Genomic DNA, 20,383 nt, shown 5'->3' on the forward strand with positions numbered 1-20,383 from the left:
CTTTCCTGTTGCACTGTGATCCTGATCAGGGGCGTAGCAAGGTTGGAGTGTGCCCAGAGACAAGATTTTAAAATGCCCGCCCCCCTCACTGAAGCTCAGCTCATGAAGTAAAGAGATCTTAAATGAGGCTGAATAGTGGTAACAAAATGTGTGTGTGTGTGTGTGTGTGTGTGTGTGTGTGTATCATCCTAAATTATTTTTTGAAATGTTTTGTAAATTGTGGACGATGCAAGTCATTTAATGGTACTAGAGAAATCTGGTAGCTCCAGGTCTTAACACTCACATTAGTTTTGGAGAATGAATACAACTGAAGGAAGCCCGGGCGGGTGCACAGCTGGGGGAGTCAGTCATGTGACTTGCCTCTGGGGCCCCCCCAAGGCAGTGGGCCCCCAGACAACTGTCTCCCCTTGCCCTATTATAGTTACGCCCCCGATCCTGATAAAAATATGACTAGAAAAAGGGAAATACATGCTGTCAGGCAGCAAGTGCTGCCTGAAATGACAAGGGGAGAGCTCGCTCGGGCTCTCTGGAGCCCAAGCCATGACCCCGTGCATGTGACGTCACACACATGGGGCATAACTTGAGGGGCTGCCGAGCGGGGCCGGACCAGGCTGCTGTTCGACTGGCTCTGTGCTCGAACTGGAGTTAAAATTCCAAACTCAAATTCATGCCACAGACATACAACTAACAAAACTCCAGTTCCAGGACATACCTGCAAGTTCTAGAGCCCGGCTGTGGGCAAAACATCACAGATTGGCCACAATCTCAAAGGGGGAGTGTCCTTTGTGCTCTGCTAGTTTACTTGGACAGATGACAGCTGAACTCTTTCATCACTCTGCTCCTAGCTATGTTGTCCTAATAAATTGCTTTATTTACTATTTTTTGACATTTTGTATTTTAGAAACATCTTTCCCAGTTTCTCCTTCCCTCCCCAACCCCCATCCCAAGCCAGCCTTTGCACACTGCGCTGGCTGCGGGGAGGTGAGAAAAGAAAGGAGAGAGAGAGGGAAAGGAGACGGGGAGCAGAAGGGGAGAGAGGGAAGAAGAGAAGAAATACCCACCATAGCAGTGATTGATTGATTGATTGATTGATTGATTGATTGCCATCAAGTCGGTGTCAACTCTTAGCAACCACATAGATTCTCTCCAGGATGATCTGTCTTCAACTTGGCCTTTAAGGTCTCTCAGTAGTGCATTCATTGCTGTCATAATCGAGTCCATCCACTTTACTGCTGGTCGTCCTCTTCTTCAACTTTTCCCAGCATTATGGACTTCTCAGGGGTGTTGGGTTTTTGCATAATGTCTCTGAAGTATGATAGTTTGAACCTGGTCATTTGTGCCTCGAGTGAAAATTCTGGATTGATTGGTTCTATGATCCATTTGTTTGTTTTCCTGGTTGTCCATGGTGGGTGGACATAGATGTAGGTAAATAAAAAGATGTGGGTAAACCAATAGATGTGGGTAAATCAGAAGAGGTTTTATGCAATGCTGTGCCAGACCACACATGAGTGCAGGGTTGCTTCCTCCACGAAATGCTGAGAGGAGGAGAGGGAAGGGGGAGGGGAACAACATGCAAGGTTCCGTCCTTATTCTCTGCAAAGCAAAGCAGAGAATAACATTTTATCTCTTTTCCCATTCTCTTGTCTATTTTTTTTAAGGAGACATAGCAGCAGAAAAAGCCATTGATTGCAGTCCTTACTCCTACCCCTTGTGTCCTCCTCTCCCCTTCCTAGCAAGCAAAGGAGCAGTCCAGGGCAGGGAGGGAGAACTGTTCCTCTTACTTAAGAGGAAGCCCATTGAACTAAATTTACTTCTGAGCATTCTTAGAATATGCCGCAAACTAGCACTTGGTAGGATTTCAATGAAGGCCTTGGAAAGGATGCCGTGAAGTGTCTATACCCACAAAGATTAAAATTGCTTAGACAATGGTTTTCCCCGTGGCGCTCTGTGGATGTGAAAGCTGGACTTTGAAGAAGCAGCTTAGAAAAAGTATTGACGCTTTCGAACTTTAGTGCTGGAGAAGACTTTTGAGGATACCATGGACAGCCAGGAAACAAACAAATGGATCATAGAACAAATCAATCCAGAATTTTCACTCGAAGCACAAATGACCAGGCTCAAACTATCATACTTTGGACACATGATGCAAAAACCAAGCTCCTTTGAGTTGTCCATAATGCTGGGAAAATTTGAAGGAAAGAGAAGAAGACGATGGCCAGCAGCAATGTGGACGGACTCAATTACAACAGCAATGAATGCACCACTGAGAGACCTTAAAGGCCAAGCTGAAGACAGATCATCTCGGAGAGAATCAATCTAGGTGGTCACTAAGAGTGGATGCCAACTTGATGGCACTTAATCAATCAATTAAAAAAAAATCCCAGAACAGTTTGCTGGGATTACTTAAAAGTGAATTATTTGTTCAGTGAGTTTTCTCGTAAGTAAGAATGCATAGGATTGCAGCTGTAGAAGCATGGCTTGTTTTTAGAGGGAGTGTGTGTGTGCTTTCTAATTGAAAGAAACACAATGGATATAGAAAGAATGATTTTACTTTACTGGGAAACAAAAGACTTTACAGTACCTTGGAGCAGAAACTAGTAGGAGGTTTTTGTGTATTTAAATTTCACAACAGAACAGGGAAGAGAAGGAAGGATGTAGGGGCGGTGTTGAATCTCCGAGAAGTGATTGCTGTTTGATTCAGACAGAGGCGCTTAACCTCAGTTATGGGCGAGTCAGTGTTCAGTCATAACTTTTCTGCAGCAAAACCACAGTTACTGTGGCGAACGATTTAGAAAACCTCAGGCCCCAAATGGAGTTTGTCGGAGCAAACTGGAGTTAACTTTTGAGGCTTAACAGGGGTTTTGTGTGTTCAGGCGTACTAGAGTTAAAAGCTCTGGCAGCTATAACTGCAGTTAAAGTATATGTGTGAACTGGCCCTAAGTCTTGACCATGGTTGGAATTTATGCTGGGGAACAGAGTTCACACTGGAGATGGGAAGGGGCTACAGGGAGGAAGCCCAAGATTCTGTGACATGCTCTCCTGTTTAAAAGATTGGGAGTGTTATGTGTGCACCAACTCACTGTTTTAACCATGTCTTACTTTTTCTTCGCATGGTGCATATGTTTGCATAATATTACCTCAAAGTAAAATTTTGCTCCTTATGATGCTTTAACTACAACCTGTGCTACTAATGTTTTATTTTGCACTTATTCAGACATGTTGAATATGTACGTGGCCTCCTTTAGATAATCTCTTCTAAATTGTCAAAAGAACTTGCTTTAACTGTAAAATTGTATTGGAAAATGTTGCATGCAATATCCTTTCTCCAGCTTTTTAAGGGATTTGTTTTACTGTGACAAATAACGGCTTGTATCATATTGCTAGACGCTGCAATGAGTGACACTAACGTGGAAACCCGTATTGGTACAACAGATATAGTAGCAAGCCAGCATATGCTTATATGTGCCCTAGAAGAACTTGGAAACCTCATATATGGTTTAGGCACTACTGCTGCACCAGTGCTGCAAGATTCTAGTACAGGTAATCATTTGAACTTTTTAAAATCCTTGAGCATTTGGAATGGTAGTATAAATATCCGAATTAAATTAAATGCACAGTCTAAATTTTTGTTTTACTTCAGCCTGATCTAGTAAAATGCAGAATTACCATAAGAACTAACTCGGAGACTTCCAATGTCCCCAATAGAAATTGCTTATACATTTATGTATTTTAAAACATCTGTGTATGTGTGCTCTATAATGTCATAGCATTATAGGAGCTACAAATAGGCTTTTGGGATAAGCTTTCACCCCCAACTAGAACTTTTGTGCTGCTTAGGAAAAATATTGCTTATGGGAGAAAAATTTTATATTATTATGGCTCTTAGTTAAAATAAGTATATATTCTGTATAATCTTTATTAAAGCCACATCCTGTTTGTATTTGGGAACAATTTCAATTACAAACAGTGATTTAGTCCTGAATAAATGTGGAGTGGGCTATACATCTTACAACAAGATAGGTAGGAGATGTTCAGTACTCAAATGTAGCAGATTTTGAGGTTTTCTATAATTTTCAGTGCTTAACAGCAGCCACACAATTTATTTTCTAATGTTTTAATACAGTTCTTTATCGGTTAATATTTTGGAGTGCTATAGTCTAGAAAAAGAATGTAAATATTGCAAAACACAACAAAACCACTAGGAACTGTACTAAAAATAAATAAATGGAATGGGCCCTTCCTGTTGTGTTGTATGCCTACAGTTAGAGACGAAATGCATTGGGGAGGAGAGGGTGAAAGGTAAAATGGAAAGTTTGTCAATCTGGAGAAGACAAGGAGAAAATATGACTTTAAGCAAGTGTTGGAATGTAGTAATGGAATGCAGTAATTGGAAGAGGAGAGTAGGATGTCAGATGGAAGGGCTTTGATAGGGAGCTGCAAAGGAGAATAAATAGAGGCAGGAAACCGCGAGAGTTGTCTCAGGCTTCTAGGACATTGGTACTTATAGAGTGAAATTTTTAGCATATAGAGAAGATAGGTATAGGAAAAAAGGGAGATACTAAAGGAGTGATAAAGTAGTAAGTGCAAAACACTAAATGGACAGCAGATTTTAAGAGGGAATGGAGAGAGGAAGATGTTGGAATAGTCCATGCAGGGAGTAATAAAAGAATGAACTATCATGTTGAGTACATTGGTAGAGAGAGTGAATTCCATATACTGTAGAGTATATTGATCAACTGCAAAAGGCAGGACTTGGCAAGAGCTTGGACATATAGAGAAAAGGACAGAGAAGCATGGAAGACTATTCCAAGATTTTGAATCTGAAGAACAAACATCATTAACAAGAAAAAGAATGGACTGTTGAGATACATGAACATGAAATGTCTTGCTTGATATTGCTTAATCTTCCTTGGTGTGTTCAGTTGTGAATACATCTTGATGTGCCTCCACCCCCATTTTTGTGCTAACTTTGTAAAATTTCTGTGACTTTTCAGGCATTCTGGATGCAGTGATCTCAGTCATTCTTCATCCTAGCATTTCAGTCCAGCTCGCAGCAGCATGGTGCTTACGCTGCATTTCTGTGGCATTGCCCTGCTTTGTGTCTCCACTTCTGGATCGCTGCATTGAGCGACTCACAGCACTGAAATCCTCCCCTGAAGCAGTGACTGGCTACAGCTTTGCTATTGCTGCTTTGTTGGGAGCTGTCAGACAGTGTCCTTTAGGAATTCCTCATTGCAAAGGGAAGGTAATTATTAGAACCATTTCTCCCAGTATTCATTGCGGTGTGACAATTGCATTTTCAGTTACCCTTTGATACTGACACAGGCAACTAAAATACATGATTTTAAATACTATGCTATGGTTTGTTTTTGCAAGATTATTTTTAATGGATTTTATATGAATGTTATGGTGTTTTCTAATATATCAAGCTGAGCAGGGGACAAATGACAAAGTTATACATGGTGTTCAAAAAGCTTGCAATATTTTCAATGGCTAGTTGGACCAGTCAAGGTGTTGGCTCATGAGCTCTGTGTTTCTCACCACGTGGGACAAAGACAGTCACTGATACTTTATTACTGAGTCTACCATGTTGATGTACTACTATATATCATTTTTCATTTAGCTCTGAGGTCTACATATAACCAAATGATGTTATACTTGATTCTAAGTATATAATTAGCATTGAATTGTGTATATTAAATGAGTTGAATGGAAGAATAAACTTACTAATTTGTTACTTAATTAAATAGATGGTAAGGAAATGAGCATTACTATCATTAATGGAGATAGAATTTTAGAGTTCAGGACAACTTCTTAGGTTTGCTTATGTTTTATGTTTTCAAAATTCTAGTCAGTAGTGTGTTAGAGTGGTTGAAATTCTTAAAGATTCAAGCATGAATAATGTCATCCTGGGCTTCTTATTAGTTTAAATTGGCAGGTTACCATAGCTCACCAGTTTCCCACAGCCATCACAGCTTTGTCAATGCAAGTGAAAAAAGACCGAAAATCTGTGGCTGTGTTGCTGGACAATGCAAATGAAATTCATTTGGCTTTGCCAAGGAAAGGGTTTTCCTTGAAAACAGCTAATTAGAAGTACATCCACAGATTAGTTGCTTCTCTGTGGTGGAAATAGAGCCCTCAGGGCAGAAATCTGTATGTTCTGTGGTGTCTTTCATTGCTATTTCTCTGAGTCAGGAGTAGGCAATTTGCATACCTGCTGCTTTCCTTAGATATTCTTCAGTATTCTTCTCTGGAATTGAGCTCTGACTCCTTATTATGTCTAGGATGTTGTTTGTTACCTGTAATCTGCCTGCAGGAACTACAAGCCTGAGTATAGTCTCCAATGCTCTTTAACATCTACATGAAACCCCATCCTTCTCTACCTGTCACAGGGTTAAACCCTTGGAAGAGATCATCAGGAGATTTGGTGTAACGTGTTATCAATATGCCGATGACACCCAAATATATTTCTCTATGTCATCCTAATCAGGAAATGGTATAACTTCCCTAAATGCCTGCTTAGAGGCGGTAATGGGCTAGCTGAGGGATAACAAATAAGGTGGTACTGGTTGTAGGGGGTTGAGAACCAAGAGATGGCTTAGAGCTGCCTGATCTGGATGGTGTTACGCTCCCCCTGAAGGATCAGATATGTAGCTTGGGAATGCTCCTGGATCCAAAACTCTATCTGGTTTCTCAGGTTGAGGCAGTGGCCAGGAGCACTTTTTATCAGCTTTGGCTAATACATCACCTATGCCCATTTCTGGATGTAAATTATCTTTAAACTAGGGATGTACATGAAACTGATTTTGCATTTTGTTTTGAGCTCAAAACTAAAGGCAGACAGCTGAAATATTCCATCAAAACAGCGATCAATTGTTTCGACGGAAGCTACTGCCAGAAAAAACAATCAGCAAAGGAAAAACAGGCTTCCAAAATGGCACTTGAAATGTTTCAAATTGTAACAGGGTGGTTTTGTTCTGAGCTTGAAACAGACCCTTTATCTAAAGGGTGTTTTTGTTTTGAGTGTGAGAAACTCAAAATGGCCTGTTTCACATAAGAATGGCACTGGCTGCCAATAGGCTGGTTGTTGCCTATAAAGCCAATAACGTCTTGAGTCCAGAGAGAGCACCTTCTTTATCATGAGCACAGCTGCCTATTAAGATCATCTGGGGAGGACCAGTTATGGTTGCACTGGCTCATTGGTTGGTAACGTGGAACTGGACCTTCTCTGTGACTGCCCTGGGGCATTTCTATCTCTGACTGCTTTTGGAAAGACCCTCAAAACACATCTGTATTCTCAGGCTTTTAATTGAAATTAATTTTAAACTGTTAAATGTTTTTATTCTGTGAAATTGTTTTAATTGTGTTGACTCTGTTTTATATTTGTATTTAAATTGTGTATACCACCTAGAAATACACATTAGGTGGTATCTAAATATGATAAACTAGCTGGGCCGGGTGCAGAGCATCTGCGCCTCCAACCTGGTTTATCTAAATATACACTAACTTTAAAGTAAGTTTAGACATAAAAGTTATTTTGAAAACTTGTCCCTGCTTCTCTGCCCTCCCGTCGGCCACTATCATTTTCTCTTACCCACCTACCCATCACAGTTTTCTCTGCCCGCCAGCCACTGCCTCCATTTTCTTTCCCCCACCCGTCCCGTGGCTATCCAGCAGCTCTCCAAACTCTCGCGAGAGCTGCTACGCTTGGGGTTAGCCATGGGTACGTCTTAGAGAAATAAATATAAAGAACAGAAGATGGGTGTAATGGATCTCAAGTTAACTGTGGAACCTAACCCCATTTTTTGGGTTAAGTTAAGCACTCTAATATTGTAGATTTACTGTTTGTGGGACTTTACTGAAACGTAACCCCTGCAAAATTGGAGAGTTTCCTGAATACACGCTGTATACATGTATGTAGAGAAAGAGAACGGGCTTACAAAGTGTGGAGGAAAGGCCAAGATGTATCTCATTGCTATGCAGAGTACAAACAGAGGTGCAATTGGAGAGATTGCATCAAGAATATTTTATCTCTGAGGTGATCCATGTTCCCTCACAAAATGGGTTCTGTGCCTGTGCAGTAACTCCCATGGAAGAATTCCATAGTTCCATGAGGTGCTCTTTGGCTCTGCTGAATCACACACATAGCACGACTATTATTTTCAATGGAGAGCACCTTCTCCTCAGTTCCTTCTTAACCACCACAGCATTTACCTCGTGAAGGATTTGCCCTGCTTGTTTCTTAGTTCTTAAAATAATGATTTGATTTATTCTGGCTTTGAACAATAGACTGTTTCTTGTTTCTGCCCTGGATTTTGCCTCAGTTTTGGTCTTGATCAGTGGTTCCACTGGCTCTCAAACTATGGACTGTTTCAGATTTTCTCTTTCACACTCATTTTGGTCACTGGTCTAATGGACTCTAAAAAAAACTTTCAAGAAACGTTCTGCCTATAGAGCTTCCTCTGGCATGTATAATGAATGTTTAATTTGCCTGCAAGAAAATCACAAGGTAAAGTCCTGCAAAATTTGTCTGTCATTTTCAAAGCAAACACAAAAAAAGCAGAGAACTCCATCTAATGTTGGCTTTGTACAAAAGCGCACTAAGACCCCAACTCCAGTGCCAAGATTGCCAATACCATTGATTTTGGCGTTATCTGTGTCAGGCAATCATCCAATATAGTGGACATTGGAATGCTCGCCGAGATCAGTAACTCAGGCACCTCGCTCTGAAAAAGACCGAGGGGAGTCAACATTTGAGAAGCCCCAGGCTGTTAGCAAGGACCATCGGCATCATATAAAGAGAATACACCAAACAGAAGACTCTGAGCCCCTCGAGTTTGAAACATCACCGGAAATCGACAAATCAACCATTGGGATTGACGACTCCTGGAGAAAACTTCGAATCTACCTTGAAGCAGTCTCCACATACACCATCTCTGTCGACTGTCCAAGACAGGCATCAGAGTTTTCAGACATCTCCAGACACTGCAAGACCTTTGGTTCAACACTAGCATCAACTTCAATACTGAAAATGGCCATTGAATCTACACTGGTTGTACCAACATCTCCATCCACTCGGTGATACACGTCAATGGTCATTGTACCGACATCGGCTGTGTTGATAGCCAAGACTAGGGATATGAAAACAAGCTTGCCCTTGAGTTGGTTTGTGCTTGAACCAGCTGGGCTCGAAAGCTCGGCCCAGCAGCAAGCTGAGCCAGGCCCCCCACTCATGAACTGGGTTGAAAGCCATGTAAAGGGGAATCCAGCAAGGATTCCCCTTTGCAAGTAAAGACTTGGAGTGGGAGGGCAGGTGAGGGGAAAGTTTCCCATTTCGCCTTTTAAAAAAATGCCACTGTATGGTGGGATGACAGCAACAGCCGCTGTGGGGAGAGCAGTGAGGGCTGCGAGGGGGGTGGGGGAGGGGAAAGTTCCCCTCTTAACTTCTAAAAACAGCTGCTGTGTCCAGTGGGTGCAGTGACTATGAGATGGGGGCAGGGAGTGTGGTGAGAGCTCCTTTCAGCTCCCCTCCTGCTGCCCAAATGACAACTCAGACAGGTCTGCAGGCAGATTTGGTCCTTTCTGTGCATGCAGAAAGCTAGATGCCATGGGATGAAGATTTAATTTCACTTCTTGTTGACCATCAAATAGCAAACTAAATGGCTTGCATGGCAAAGTATCATTACTCTGTTTGGGACAGCTTGAAGGATGACCTTAAGGATGTGCCAGAAGAGTTCTGTGACAAGTTCAAGACAGCTCTCAACAAGTCTGCTGACATTGCAAGGCAGCATTTAAGCACAGCCAAGCACCTGACAGACAGAATCTCGTACCATCACAGTTGTAGTATCCCTTCAAAGGCATGCATGGCTACATTTGACCTTCCTTCAAGCTGACATGAAGAATAACATTAAAAAAAACTACCATTTGAGGGCAAAGGTCCCTTCAACACCCAAACTGATGAGATGAAAAAGATGAAAGATGAAAATGTCACACTGTACAGAGATAACTTTCATTTGCTCCCCATCACAATGGTACTACTCACAGAAGTTCAAATTTTATGGTAGGCAAAGATTCCATTATAAGCAGGCTGACAGGAGAGTTTATAAGAAATATTTGAGACGCAACATGAGGAAACCATATCCTCAAAAGCAAAGGTAGCAATAGAGACTGAAGATGAAGAACAGTCAGAACAGACTCTTTGACACCTTAGACCATGATATATCTCGAATTCTCCATTTCTCCTATCCTGCTCACACCCTTTCCCCATACTTGGTGTCTCATAACAGTGGATGCATAGATGTTGAGCATTATAACAGGTTATGACATAGAATTTACCAATCTCCCTGTTCTTTCAGGCATAAAATTCACCATCTCAATTCCTACCTTAGAAGTGCATTCTTTATTTCAAAAAAAGGTGATAGAACCAGTTTCACCGGAGGACCAGGAGAAAGGTTTCTACTCAAGATATTTCCAAATTCCCAAGTAGGGTGGAGGCCTCTGTCCCACCATGGACTTGTGACAATGGAGCAAACATGTGAAAGTGAGGAAATTCCATTTGATATCCTTACAAGTCATCCTTCCCCTATTAGCAAGGAAAGAATGGTTTGTTAGACTGGACCTAAAGGTGGCTGATGGTCAACTCTTTTTCCGCCCGCCCCCCCCCCAATGTCCTATTGCAGGGATCAGGCCACATCTTCCACCACAACCTCCAGGTAATGAACCTAACTGCCTGGAGACTCAACTTTTAGATGACATCCTCCCAAATGAGAGGAAATAGTCAACAAGAAGAAACTAAAAATGCAAATAGAGGCGGTTCACACAGTATGCTACTACCAAAAGTTTTGATCCCTACAAAGCTCCCATACATCAAATCCTTTTATACTTAACAAGTCTAAAGAACTGAGGCCTATCCAATGTCTCTATTAAGTTTCATTTGGCTGCACTCCCTGCAAGACATCCTGGTTGGGACACGCACACCATATTTTGCTACCCTGACTCAAAAAGATTCCTTAAGGGGATCAATAATATGTTTCTACCAATCAGGAAGCCTATTGAACTTTGGAGTCTTGCATTAGTCTTTGTGGTAGCAAGCATGAATTGTGCCCTTGGCTGAGCAGGGTCCACCCTGGTTTATATTTGAAAGGGAGCACTGTAAGATCCCTTATGGAATGGGGCCACTCTGGTAAGATCACTTGCATGTAGAAGGTTCCAAGTTCCGTCCCTGGTGTCTTCAAGATAGGTCTGAGATAGACTTCTGCCTGCAAACTTGGAGAAGCTGCTGCTAGTCTGTTCAGATACTTCTGAGATAGATGGACCCAATGGACTGACTCAGTAGAAAGCTGTTTCTTATGTTTCCTATCTACACTTACAGAGGCTCAGTTTGTTTGTTGGTTGGTTCATTTATTTGATTTCTATACCATCCTTCCAAAGTGGGCCAGGGCAGTTTACATTAAAATAAAAGCTACTAAAATCAGTTAAGAGTTAAAATTGGAAACTGTAAAAACAACATAAAACCATTAACAATTAAAACATTAAAAACAGTTTTTAAAACCCTGGAAAACCAGGCCAAATATTTATAGTTTAAAAATCCTAGAAGGCCAAGCCAAACAGATAGGTTTTAAGGGCTCTCCTGAAGGCTAATAATAACTCGGATTACAGATTTCTGCCAGGAGTGCATTCCACAGCCCAGGAGCAGCTACAGAGAAGGCCCACCTCTGAGTCACCACCAGACGTGCCAGTGGTAACTGAAGATGGACCTCCTCACATGACCTTAACATGTGGTAGGGATCGTACAGTAGAAGGCGCTCTCTAAGGTAACCCGGACTTAAACCATTCAGGGCTTTAAAGGTAATAACCAGCACCTTGTATTTTGCCTGGGAACGTATTGGGCAGCCAGTGTAATTGTTTCAAAACAGGCATATGGTCTCTCCGGGTTGCCCCAAAGACCAATCTGGCTGCCACATTTTAAACTAACTGAAGTTTCTGAACTATGTACAAAGGTTCAAAGGTGTTTGAACCCCTAGCCGCCGCCTCCCCTTAAATTTCTAACTTTAAAGACTGTGTTCTTGGTTGCCATTACATCAGCATGGAGAGTCGGTGAACTGTCAACAATAAGAACTGATTCCCCTTACACAAAGTTCTTTCCGGACAAGGTCATTCTAAGAACAAATCAATTTTTCAGATCCAAAGTAGTCTCTGAATTTCATCTGAACCTAGTCTTAACCTCCTCCTTCATGAACGCTGCTTCTCCTCTGGAGATGTCTATGCACTCCATGGAAATTAGAAGATCTCTACTTTATTACATGGACAGAACAAAGGTGTTCAGAAAGTTCAACAAGCTATTTATCTCCTATAAAGGAGGAAAAAGGCACATCCTGTCTCCAGACAGATTTCCACACTGGCAGATAGAATTAATCATCTGTTAGAATAAACAAAGCGTAAAACCTCTTTCCAGAGTCAAGCCACACTCTACTAGGGCTATAGCGGCTTCAGCAACCCACATGTTAGGCATAAGCATGACAGTCATTTGCAAAGGGATTATTGAGGAGGATATGAAGATTGCAGAGAAGCTAAATGAATTTTTTGCATTGGTCTTCACGGCAGAGGATACTGAACATATACCTGTTCTTGAACCAGGCTTTTCAGGGACGGAGGCTAAAGAACTGAGTCAGATAGTAGTGACGAGTTGATGATATAAACTGTCTGAAAAAACTGAAGGCTAGCAAATCGCCTGGGCCAGATGGCATCCATCCAAGAGTCCTCAAAGAACTCAAATGGGAAATTGCTGACCTCCTTGCAAAAATATATAACATATCTCTACAATCTGACTCTGTACCAGAGGACTGGAAAGGAGCAAATGTAACATCGATTTTCAAAAGGGATCCAGGGGTGATTCAGGAAATTATAGGCTGGTTAGCTTAACGTCCATTCCAGGCAAACAGATGAAAAGCATCCTCAAGGTTAAAACTGTAAAGCACATAGAAGAACAGGCCCTGCTGGAAGAGAACCAGCATAGCTTCTGCAAAGGTAAATCTTGCCTCAGAAACCTTTTGGAGTTCTTTGAGACTGTCAACAAGTGTGTGGATCAAGGTGATCCAGTTGACATGGTATACCTGGACATCCAAAAAGCTTTCTACAAATTTTATCATCAAAGACTCTTGAGGAAACTTAGCAGTTATGGGATATGGGGACAAGTACATGTGTGGATTGCTAACTGGTTGAGGGACAGGAAACAGAGGGTAGGCATAAATGGAGAGTTTTCACAATGGAGGGAAGTAAGAAGTGGGGTCCACCAGGGATCTGTACTCAGACTGGTGCTTTTTAATTTATTCATAAATGATCTAGAAGTAGGGGTAAGCAGCAAGGTGACCAAATTTGCAGATGATACCAAACACTTTTGGCTAGTGAAATCCAAAAAGGATTGTGAGGAGCTCCAAAAGGATCTCTCCAAACTGGATGAGTGGGTGGCAAAATGGCAAATGCGGTTCAGTGTTGGCAAGTGTAAAGTGATACACACTGGGACGAAAACCCCCAACTTCAAGTATATGCTGATGGGATCTGAGCTGTCGGTGACTGACCAGGAGAGGGATCTTTGGGTCGTGGTGGACAGCTCATTGAAAATATCAACTCAACGTGTGGCAGCTGTGAAAAAGGCCAATTCCATGCTAGGGGTCATTAGGAAGGGGATTGAAAATAAAACTGCTAATATTGTAATGCCCTTATACAAAACTATAGTGTGACCACACTTGGAGTACTGTGTACAATTCTGGTTAGCACATGTAAAAAAGGACATTGTTGAGCTGGAAAAGGTGCAGAAGAGGGCAACCAAGATGATCAAGGACCTAGAGCACCTTCCTTATCCGGCAAGACTACAACACCTGGGACTTTTTAGTTTAGAAAAAAGTCAACTGCGGGGAGACATGATAGAGGTCTATAAAATCATGCATGGTGTGGAGAAAGTGGATAGAGAGAAATTCTTCTCCCTCTCACGTAACACTAGTACCAGGGGTCATCCGATGCAATTGATTGCCAGGAAATTTAGGACCAACAAACGGAAGTACTTTTTTACACAACGCATAATCAACTTGTGGAATTCTCTGCCACAAGATGTGGTGACAGCCAACAACCTGGATGGCTTTAAGAGGGGTTTGGATAACTTCATGGAGGAGAGGTCTTTCAACAGCTACTAGTTGGAGGGCTATAATCCACCTCCAGCCTCAGAAGCAGGGTGCCTCTGAATACCAGTTGCAGGGGAGTAACAGCAGGAGAGAGAGGGCATGCTCTCAACTCCTGCCTGTAGGCTCCCAGTGGCATCTGGTGGGCCACTGTGAGAAATAGGATGCTGGACTAGATGGGCCATGGGCCTGATCCAACAGGGCTGTTCTTATGTTCTTATGTAAGCAGCACTGTAGTCTTCAGAATTCCTTTTTGTGAAGCACTATGCTGTGGATATCGGCTGAGTAGCGGAGGCCAACTTGGACCACGCGATTCTGAAAAAGGTGCTCAAATTATCCTAGCACACACCCACCACCATTCAGGTTTGCTCACAGGGGTGTAGCTATAATTGAGCGAAAGGGTTCAAAGAACCTGGGTCTCCAGCTCCTGAGGGACCCCCAGCTCCACCACTCCCTATTTAATTCATTCTCTCCCTCACTCTGAGGGGTCGCTAGAGAGAGAGGTGAACACGGGCCTCCTCTCCCCTAGCTATACCCGTTTGCTCACTAATCGCCCATGTTGTGAGGGAACATGGATTTTCTCACATGGCTGCTTACCTGTAACAAGTGACCTTTCTGGTGATCTATGTTCACTCACAACACCCACCCGGCCATCCCAGCTGCTAGGATACTTCCACAGTAATAGCTTACCTGACTTCATCCATCCATCTATCTATGTTCTTCATGATCATCCCAGCAGCCAATCAAACACTGAGGAGAAGGTGCTCTCATGCCAAAAATAATGGTTGTGTCATGTGTGTGATTTGGCGGAACCAAAGAGTGCCTCATGGAGCTATGGAATTCTTCTGCGGGGATTACTGTGCAGGTGCAGAATCCATTTTGTGAGTGAACATGGATCACCAGAAAGATAATCTCTTACAGTTAAGCAACCTGTTAACATCAGTGGCCATTGATTAGGAGTGGGTCACATTAGCTCTAATTGAACCTTGTTCTCTGCATAAGAAAGTGACACACTATTGCTGTGTCACTGTTAGTGACACATTATTGTCCTTTGCTTTGCCCAGCCTTTTAATCATAGTTTTGTAAACTACCACCACCAATGTGTATGGATATATTATTAATTCAAGAGGCTGCTTCTATGCCCTGAAAAGCTTCTCACAATTTATTTGTTAATCTTTAAGATGCCACAAATACTTTGATTAAAATGGGATGGCAAAACTGCTATTCTGGAATTTTGTTCAAGGCATTCATACACTCGCCGTCCTCTCAATCGCCTCTTTTTAGGGTCATGTGTATGAGCATGAAGCTCTTGTTGAGGTAAATTTATGCATTTACCTTCACTGGGATCTGTCAGATATATATGTGTAGTTGTCTAAAAGCACTGAATTTGTGTGGTGTGCTATGCTATGGTAATAATGGGTCTTGCTTTACTGGTTTTATTTTACTGTAGGTTATTATGATGGTAGCTGAGGATTTATTGCGTTCTGCTTCTCAAAACAGTCGCATTTCAGTACAGCGAATGCAGTCTGGATGGCTACTGATAGCTGCTTTAATGACACTGGGTAAGATTACTGACCAAGTCCTTCCTTTATTTCTCTTCAAGTGAGAAGTAGGGCAATGTCTGTCTTGTCTCCTTGTGGTTTTTATTATTTCTGTATATGAAATGCTGTTCTGCTCCACAACCTCTTTTTAAAAACTCTTTTGTAGTTTGCAAGAATATCTGTCTGTTGTAGTAAATGGCCTTTTTAAAAACTCTCTCTCAGGTGATAGATGTCTTTTTTTCAAATTGTCGTATAGTGATAAAAACTGGAACCACAACTAAGTTAAATTGTTCTACAATGATCCATCTAATTCTATGAGTAGTTTGGTGGAAGTGCATCTACCTTTTTGGTATTAAAATTAAGAAAAATGCATCAATTTGATCAATGCATCAAAAATGCATCAATGCATAATTATATTAGCATCAAAAATGCTAATATAATTACCAGGAAAACTGAATTTCTGAACTTGGACTATGCAAATGAATACAGTGATAAAACCTGTCTGATTTCGCTAAAATGTTTACAATTTCAGCTCAAGGTTTGAAGTTCTCTAGAAGTTAAATTTCCACCCTCCCCAAAGAGTTATGTGGTGGCGGAAAGAGGGAGAAAAACAAATGGCAGTCCTTTTATACAAAATGTCCTATTAATTGAAAAATGGAGAATGTATAATATTTAAGTTGCTCTCATGCAAATGAAAAACACTTCCACATTTTTTGGTAGGATAATTTTTGCCAATCCCTCCCTCCCCTCCTGCAGCCTTTTTGTTAACTCACTGTTGGGTCCAAGTCATCCTGCTGCCTCAGCGGAGGAGCTGTCGCGGTGGGGTCCCTGAAGCCTTCCCCTCCCCCTGCCCGCCTCTCCCCAGTCTTTTCTGGGCTGGTTTGGCCCGTTTTGGGGTCTTTCCGGCTCTTTTGCAGTGGCCATTTTGTAGGCCCCTGCGCATGCGTACGGGCTATTTGTGCGCCCAACTGGGTATGCAAACAGCCTGTGTGCATGTGTGGCAGCCTTCAAGATGGCCACCAGGAGAGCACTGGAGAGGCCCCCAAATGGGCCAAAGCAGCCCAGAAAAGACTGGGGAGAGGTGGAGGTTTCAGAGACAACACCACACCACCGCGGTAGCAGCCCCCGATATGGCAAAATGACCTGGGCTCAGTGGTGAATTAATTTGTTTTTTTAACATTTCAAACCCTGGACTGGCTCTGGTCCAGGGGATTTGGCTTGAGGTCAAGCCCAACCGGGCCTGGTCTGGCTTGAGGGCAAACCCTTGAGCCAGCCCAGTTCAGTGGTGAACTAGCTCAACTTCAAGCTGGTTCAAATATCCCTGTCACTAGATGCTTCACAAAAGAAACCAGAAATAGTGTTGCTCTGAGATTTTCTTGCTGGAACTGGGAAAATTAAGTAACTTTTAATTTTGGGGCTCTTTGGGTCCAAGTGTAATATGTATAATTAAACAACTGATCAGTAGCAATGAACTCTTCATGCAGATTAGAAACAATGAGCTTCAGCTCTTTTGGCAGCCAATAAGTGGTGTTTGGGGGGCTTGCATATTACATAGGAAGCTGCCATATACTGAGTCGGACCATTGGTCTATCTAGCTCAGTATTGTCTACACAGACTGGCAGTGGCTTCTCCAATGCTGCAGGTAGGAGTCTCTCTCTGCTCTATCTTGGAGTTGTCAGGGAGGGAACTTGGAACCTTCTGCTCTTCCCAGAGCAGCTCCATCCCCTGTACTTGGCTCTTGCTTTTATAATACTATAGCTCATAATACTCCTACAAGAAAATTTTCACTCTTAAAAATTATAGGTCCTACAGTTGTCCAGCATCATCTTTCAAGAATGCTGTTACTATGGAAGTGTGTGTTCCCACTATCTCCTAAAGATTTAGAAACGGAGAAGAGTCGGGGTGATTCGTTCACATGGCAAGTGACACTGGAAGGCCGGGCAGGGGCTCTCTGTGGTATGTAACATTTACCACTAGTTCCTCTCCCCCCCCCTCTGAGTTTGCAAAAGATGTACAGAAAAATAGTGTGTTGATTTTGTTGTGTCTGTTAGGTAAAATATACTGTGTTTTGTGATCATTCTGATCTATATAGCTAATATCAATGTATGCTTCCCATATTGATTATATTTAAGTTACACTGTGTTCCCATAAAACTGATAGATGCATCCCCGCCCTCCGCAAAACCGCTTGTCCTTTTATGTTCCATTAGAACATGTTTGAAAAATAAATTAAGGTATCAGAGCTGGAGATTTCATCTTGTGAGTTAGATTAATATGTGTGAAATTAAAGAAAATTTCCTTTTAAAATGAGGATAGATTAATGTGAGCATTAATTCAGCAGATATGCCAGAACTTATCTAGCCTATGTCATATTGAGCATAAGCGATCCACTTTTACTTGAGCAAGTTCATTGATTAATTACATTTGTATCCCAAAGCAGGAGCCCTATGTGGTACATAATTTTGAGAAATAATGACTGGCCCAAAGTAACCCAGTGTGCAGCGTGGCTGAGTAGGGATTTGAACAGATGTCTTTCTGGCCCAAGTCTAGCATTCCAACCACTATGTCATACAGGACAGAGATCTTTAGATGGAAATTGTAGAAGAAAACATATTTAAAAGTTCCTCCCCAATGCCTGCTTTCTCCAACAGTAATGCCAGAGGTCCTGCAGAGGGTCCCTGGCATAGCCATTTTTCTTGGTTGCTGATGATCATAAGGTAATACTGCATTCTATTATCTGCAGTACTTGAGAGCTGGTCTGATGTAGTGGCTTCAAGACTGAACAGAACAGCAGAACTTCCCCGGTTTGATTCCCATGCCTCGAGAATGCATGTGAAGAGTCTTACACACTCAAATGGCACAATATAAATGCTATTTATTATTATTATTATTACATGCCACTCACCAGTTTGTGAGTAGAAGATAGTGTTTCTTGGTGATTTATAAATAGATGTTTTACAAGTACTACTACTAATATTTTTATATTGCTCTTCAACCAACGTTCTCAAAGCAGTTTATACAGAAAAATAAATATATAAATAAGATGGTCCCCTGTCCCCAAAGAGTTCACAGTCTAAAAGGAAACATGGCAGATACCAGCAACAGCCATTGGAGGGATGCTGTGCTAGGACTGGATAGGGTTGTTTGCTTTTTCCCTGAGAAAAGAGAAGCTTAAAAGGTGTCTCTTTCCTCAGATTAGCAGGGGTTGCTCAGTTAGCAGAGATACTTCAAGATTGTCTTTTCAGTTAAGAAAAGATGAATTGCCCATTTTAAGCAAAAGCATGCTGAGGATTAGCTCTTGCGGGGATGGCCCTTCCATGAGGCTAGATGAGGTAGTTACCTCAGGCACAGGTGCAGGGAGGTCTGCAGGGGGTAGCAAGTACCAGCCACCATGGGTGCTACCCTACAGATCTCACTGCCATCACCTTTCCTTATGCCACTGGGGCATGTTGTTCATTTCCCCCTCTTTACCCCAATGGGGCATGTTTCTTCCTTACCCTCTTCCCCCTGCTCCATAACTGTTGGAAAACCTGGCTTGTGGCATAGCCTGTCTTGCTGACAGGTCTGCTCTGAAGTGTGATAGTTACCACTCTTCATGACTATGCTTGGCTCAAAGTGGGGGGAATTAGTTTCAAATGGTTGCAGACCAGCCCACAGCTATGTTAACCTTCACCTGGGGAAGTTGATTGCAGCATTGGAAAAGACAGAGCATGGACATGAGCCTTGAAAACAAATAGTTGCTTTATTGAGGGGAATAGGGGTTACAGAAAGTGAAAAGAGCATGGTTAGGCAAAAGATTCGTGCCTAGCAAGCCCGCTAATGATGGCCTTCCCATAAAGTGTTTGGCAGACTCGCTAGAGAATGGCTTAAGTAGCTGAAACACATTCACCATGTTATAGTGCTTGGAAGGCGGATAGAGATTTTGGGGTGAAAGAAAGAGGGAGAGAGTGTGAGAGCAGGAGCGAGAAGTTTTTCATATCTACCTGATCTAGATGGGTCCTTGTCTGCAGTTGGCTCAAGCACATGCTGAAAGATTGGGTGCGTACATGAGTGCAAGAGGTCAGTGCAAGAGATCAGTGCCCTCTTGGGAGAGGTACAGGAAATGATCGTTATTCACTGGTTCTCCATTTGTGGATTCGCATATCCGAAGTTGGGTCATAGGGACTCAGTTTATTTGTGGGGTGAGGATTGGGCTATTTTTGCCTATGTACAGTTCCTGAGTGGCTGGAAATTTCCATTGTCACTTCCTGCTACCATTTTGTATTGCAGAGCCATTTTGTGGCTCATTCCTGCTAAAACCGAACAAAAATTGGAGGGTTTGGGGGCATTGCTGGAGAGCAAGGTATTGACCTTATTTCTGTCTCCACCGTCAGTGTGCTTAGGGATCTAACCTCCCAATCCCAATAGGATTAAGTTTGCAAACTCCTGTTCACATAGCTCTGCATTGCACAGAGTGTTGCATGTATGACTGTCTGCCTGAGGGACAGAAGTCACGGGTGTGTGCTTGATACAAAGAGCTTCTGGCTCTCAGGGAACAAGTTGGTTCCTTTGAAGCCAAGGTGGCTGACCTGGAGAAGCTCAGGCAGGCAGAGAGGTTTGGGTCTTCAGGGATGTGTTGGAGGCATCTCAGTCTCAGGCTGACAACTCCTCTGCTCTCATGGTAAATGAA

General features: G+C 42.4%; 1 protein-coding gene across 7 annotated transcripts in view; it reads left to right on the forward strand.

Annotated features, from left to right (window-relative positions):
• HEATR5A (HEAT repeat containing 5A) overlaps positions 1-20,383 on the forward strand; it is a 119,830-nt gene that overhangs the window by 27,165 nt on the left and 72,282 nt on the right. For all 7 annotated transcript variants that reach the window (XM_053284331.1, XM_053284336.1, XM_053284337.1 and 4 more), the window contains exons 9-12: positions 3,385-3,540; positions 4,995-5,245; positions 15,625-15,736; positions 17,519-17,671. In XM_053284331.1, coding sequence (XP_053140306.1) covers positions 3,385-3,540; positions 4,995-5,245; positions 15,625-15,736; positions 17,519-17,671 — 672 coding nt within the window. The remainder of the gene's footprint in view (positions 1-3,384; positions 3,541-4,994; positions 5,246-15,624; positions 15,737-17,518; positions 17,672-20,383) is intronic.

The sequence above is a fragment of the Hemicordylus capensis genome, chromosome 1 (assembly GCF_027244095.1).
Source record: "Hemicordylus capensis ecotype Gifberg chromosome 1, rHemCap1.1.pri, whole genome shotgun sequence".
Classification (NCBI taxonomy): Eukaryota; Metazoa; Chordata; class Lepidosauria; order Squamata; family Cordylidae; genus Hemicordylus; species Hemicordylus capensis.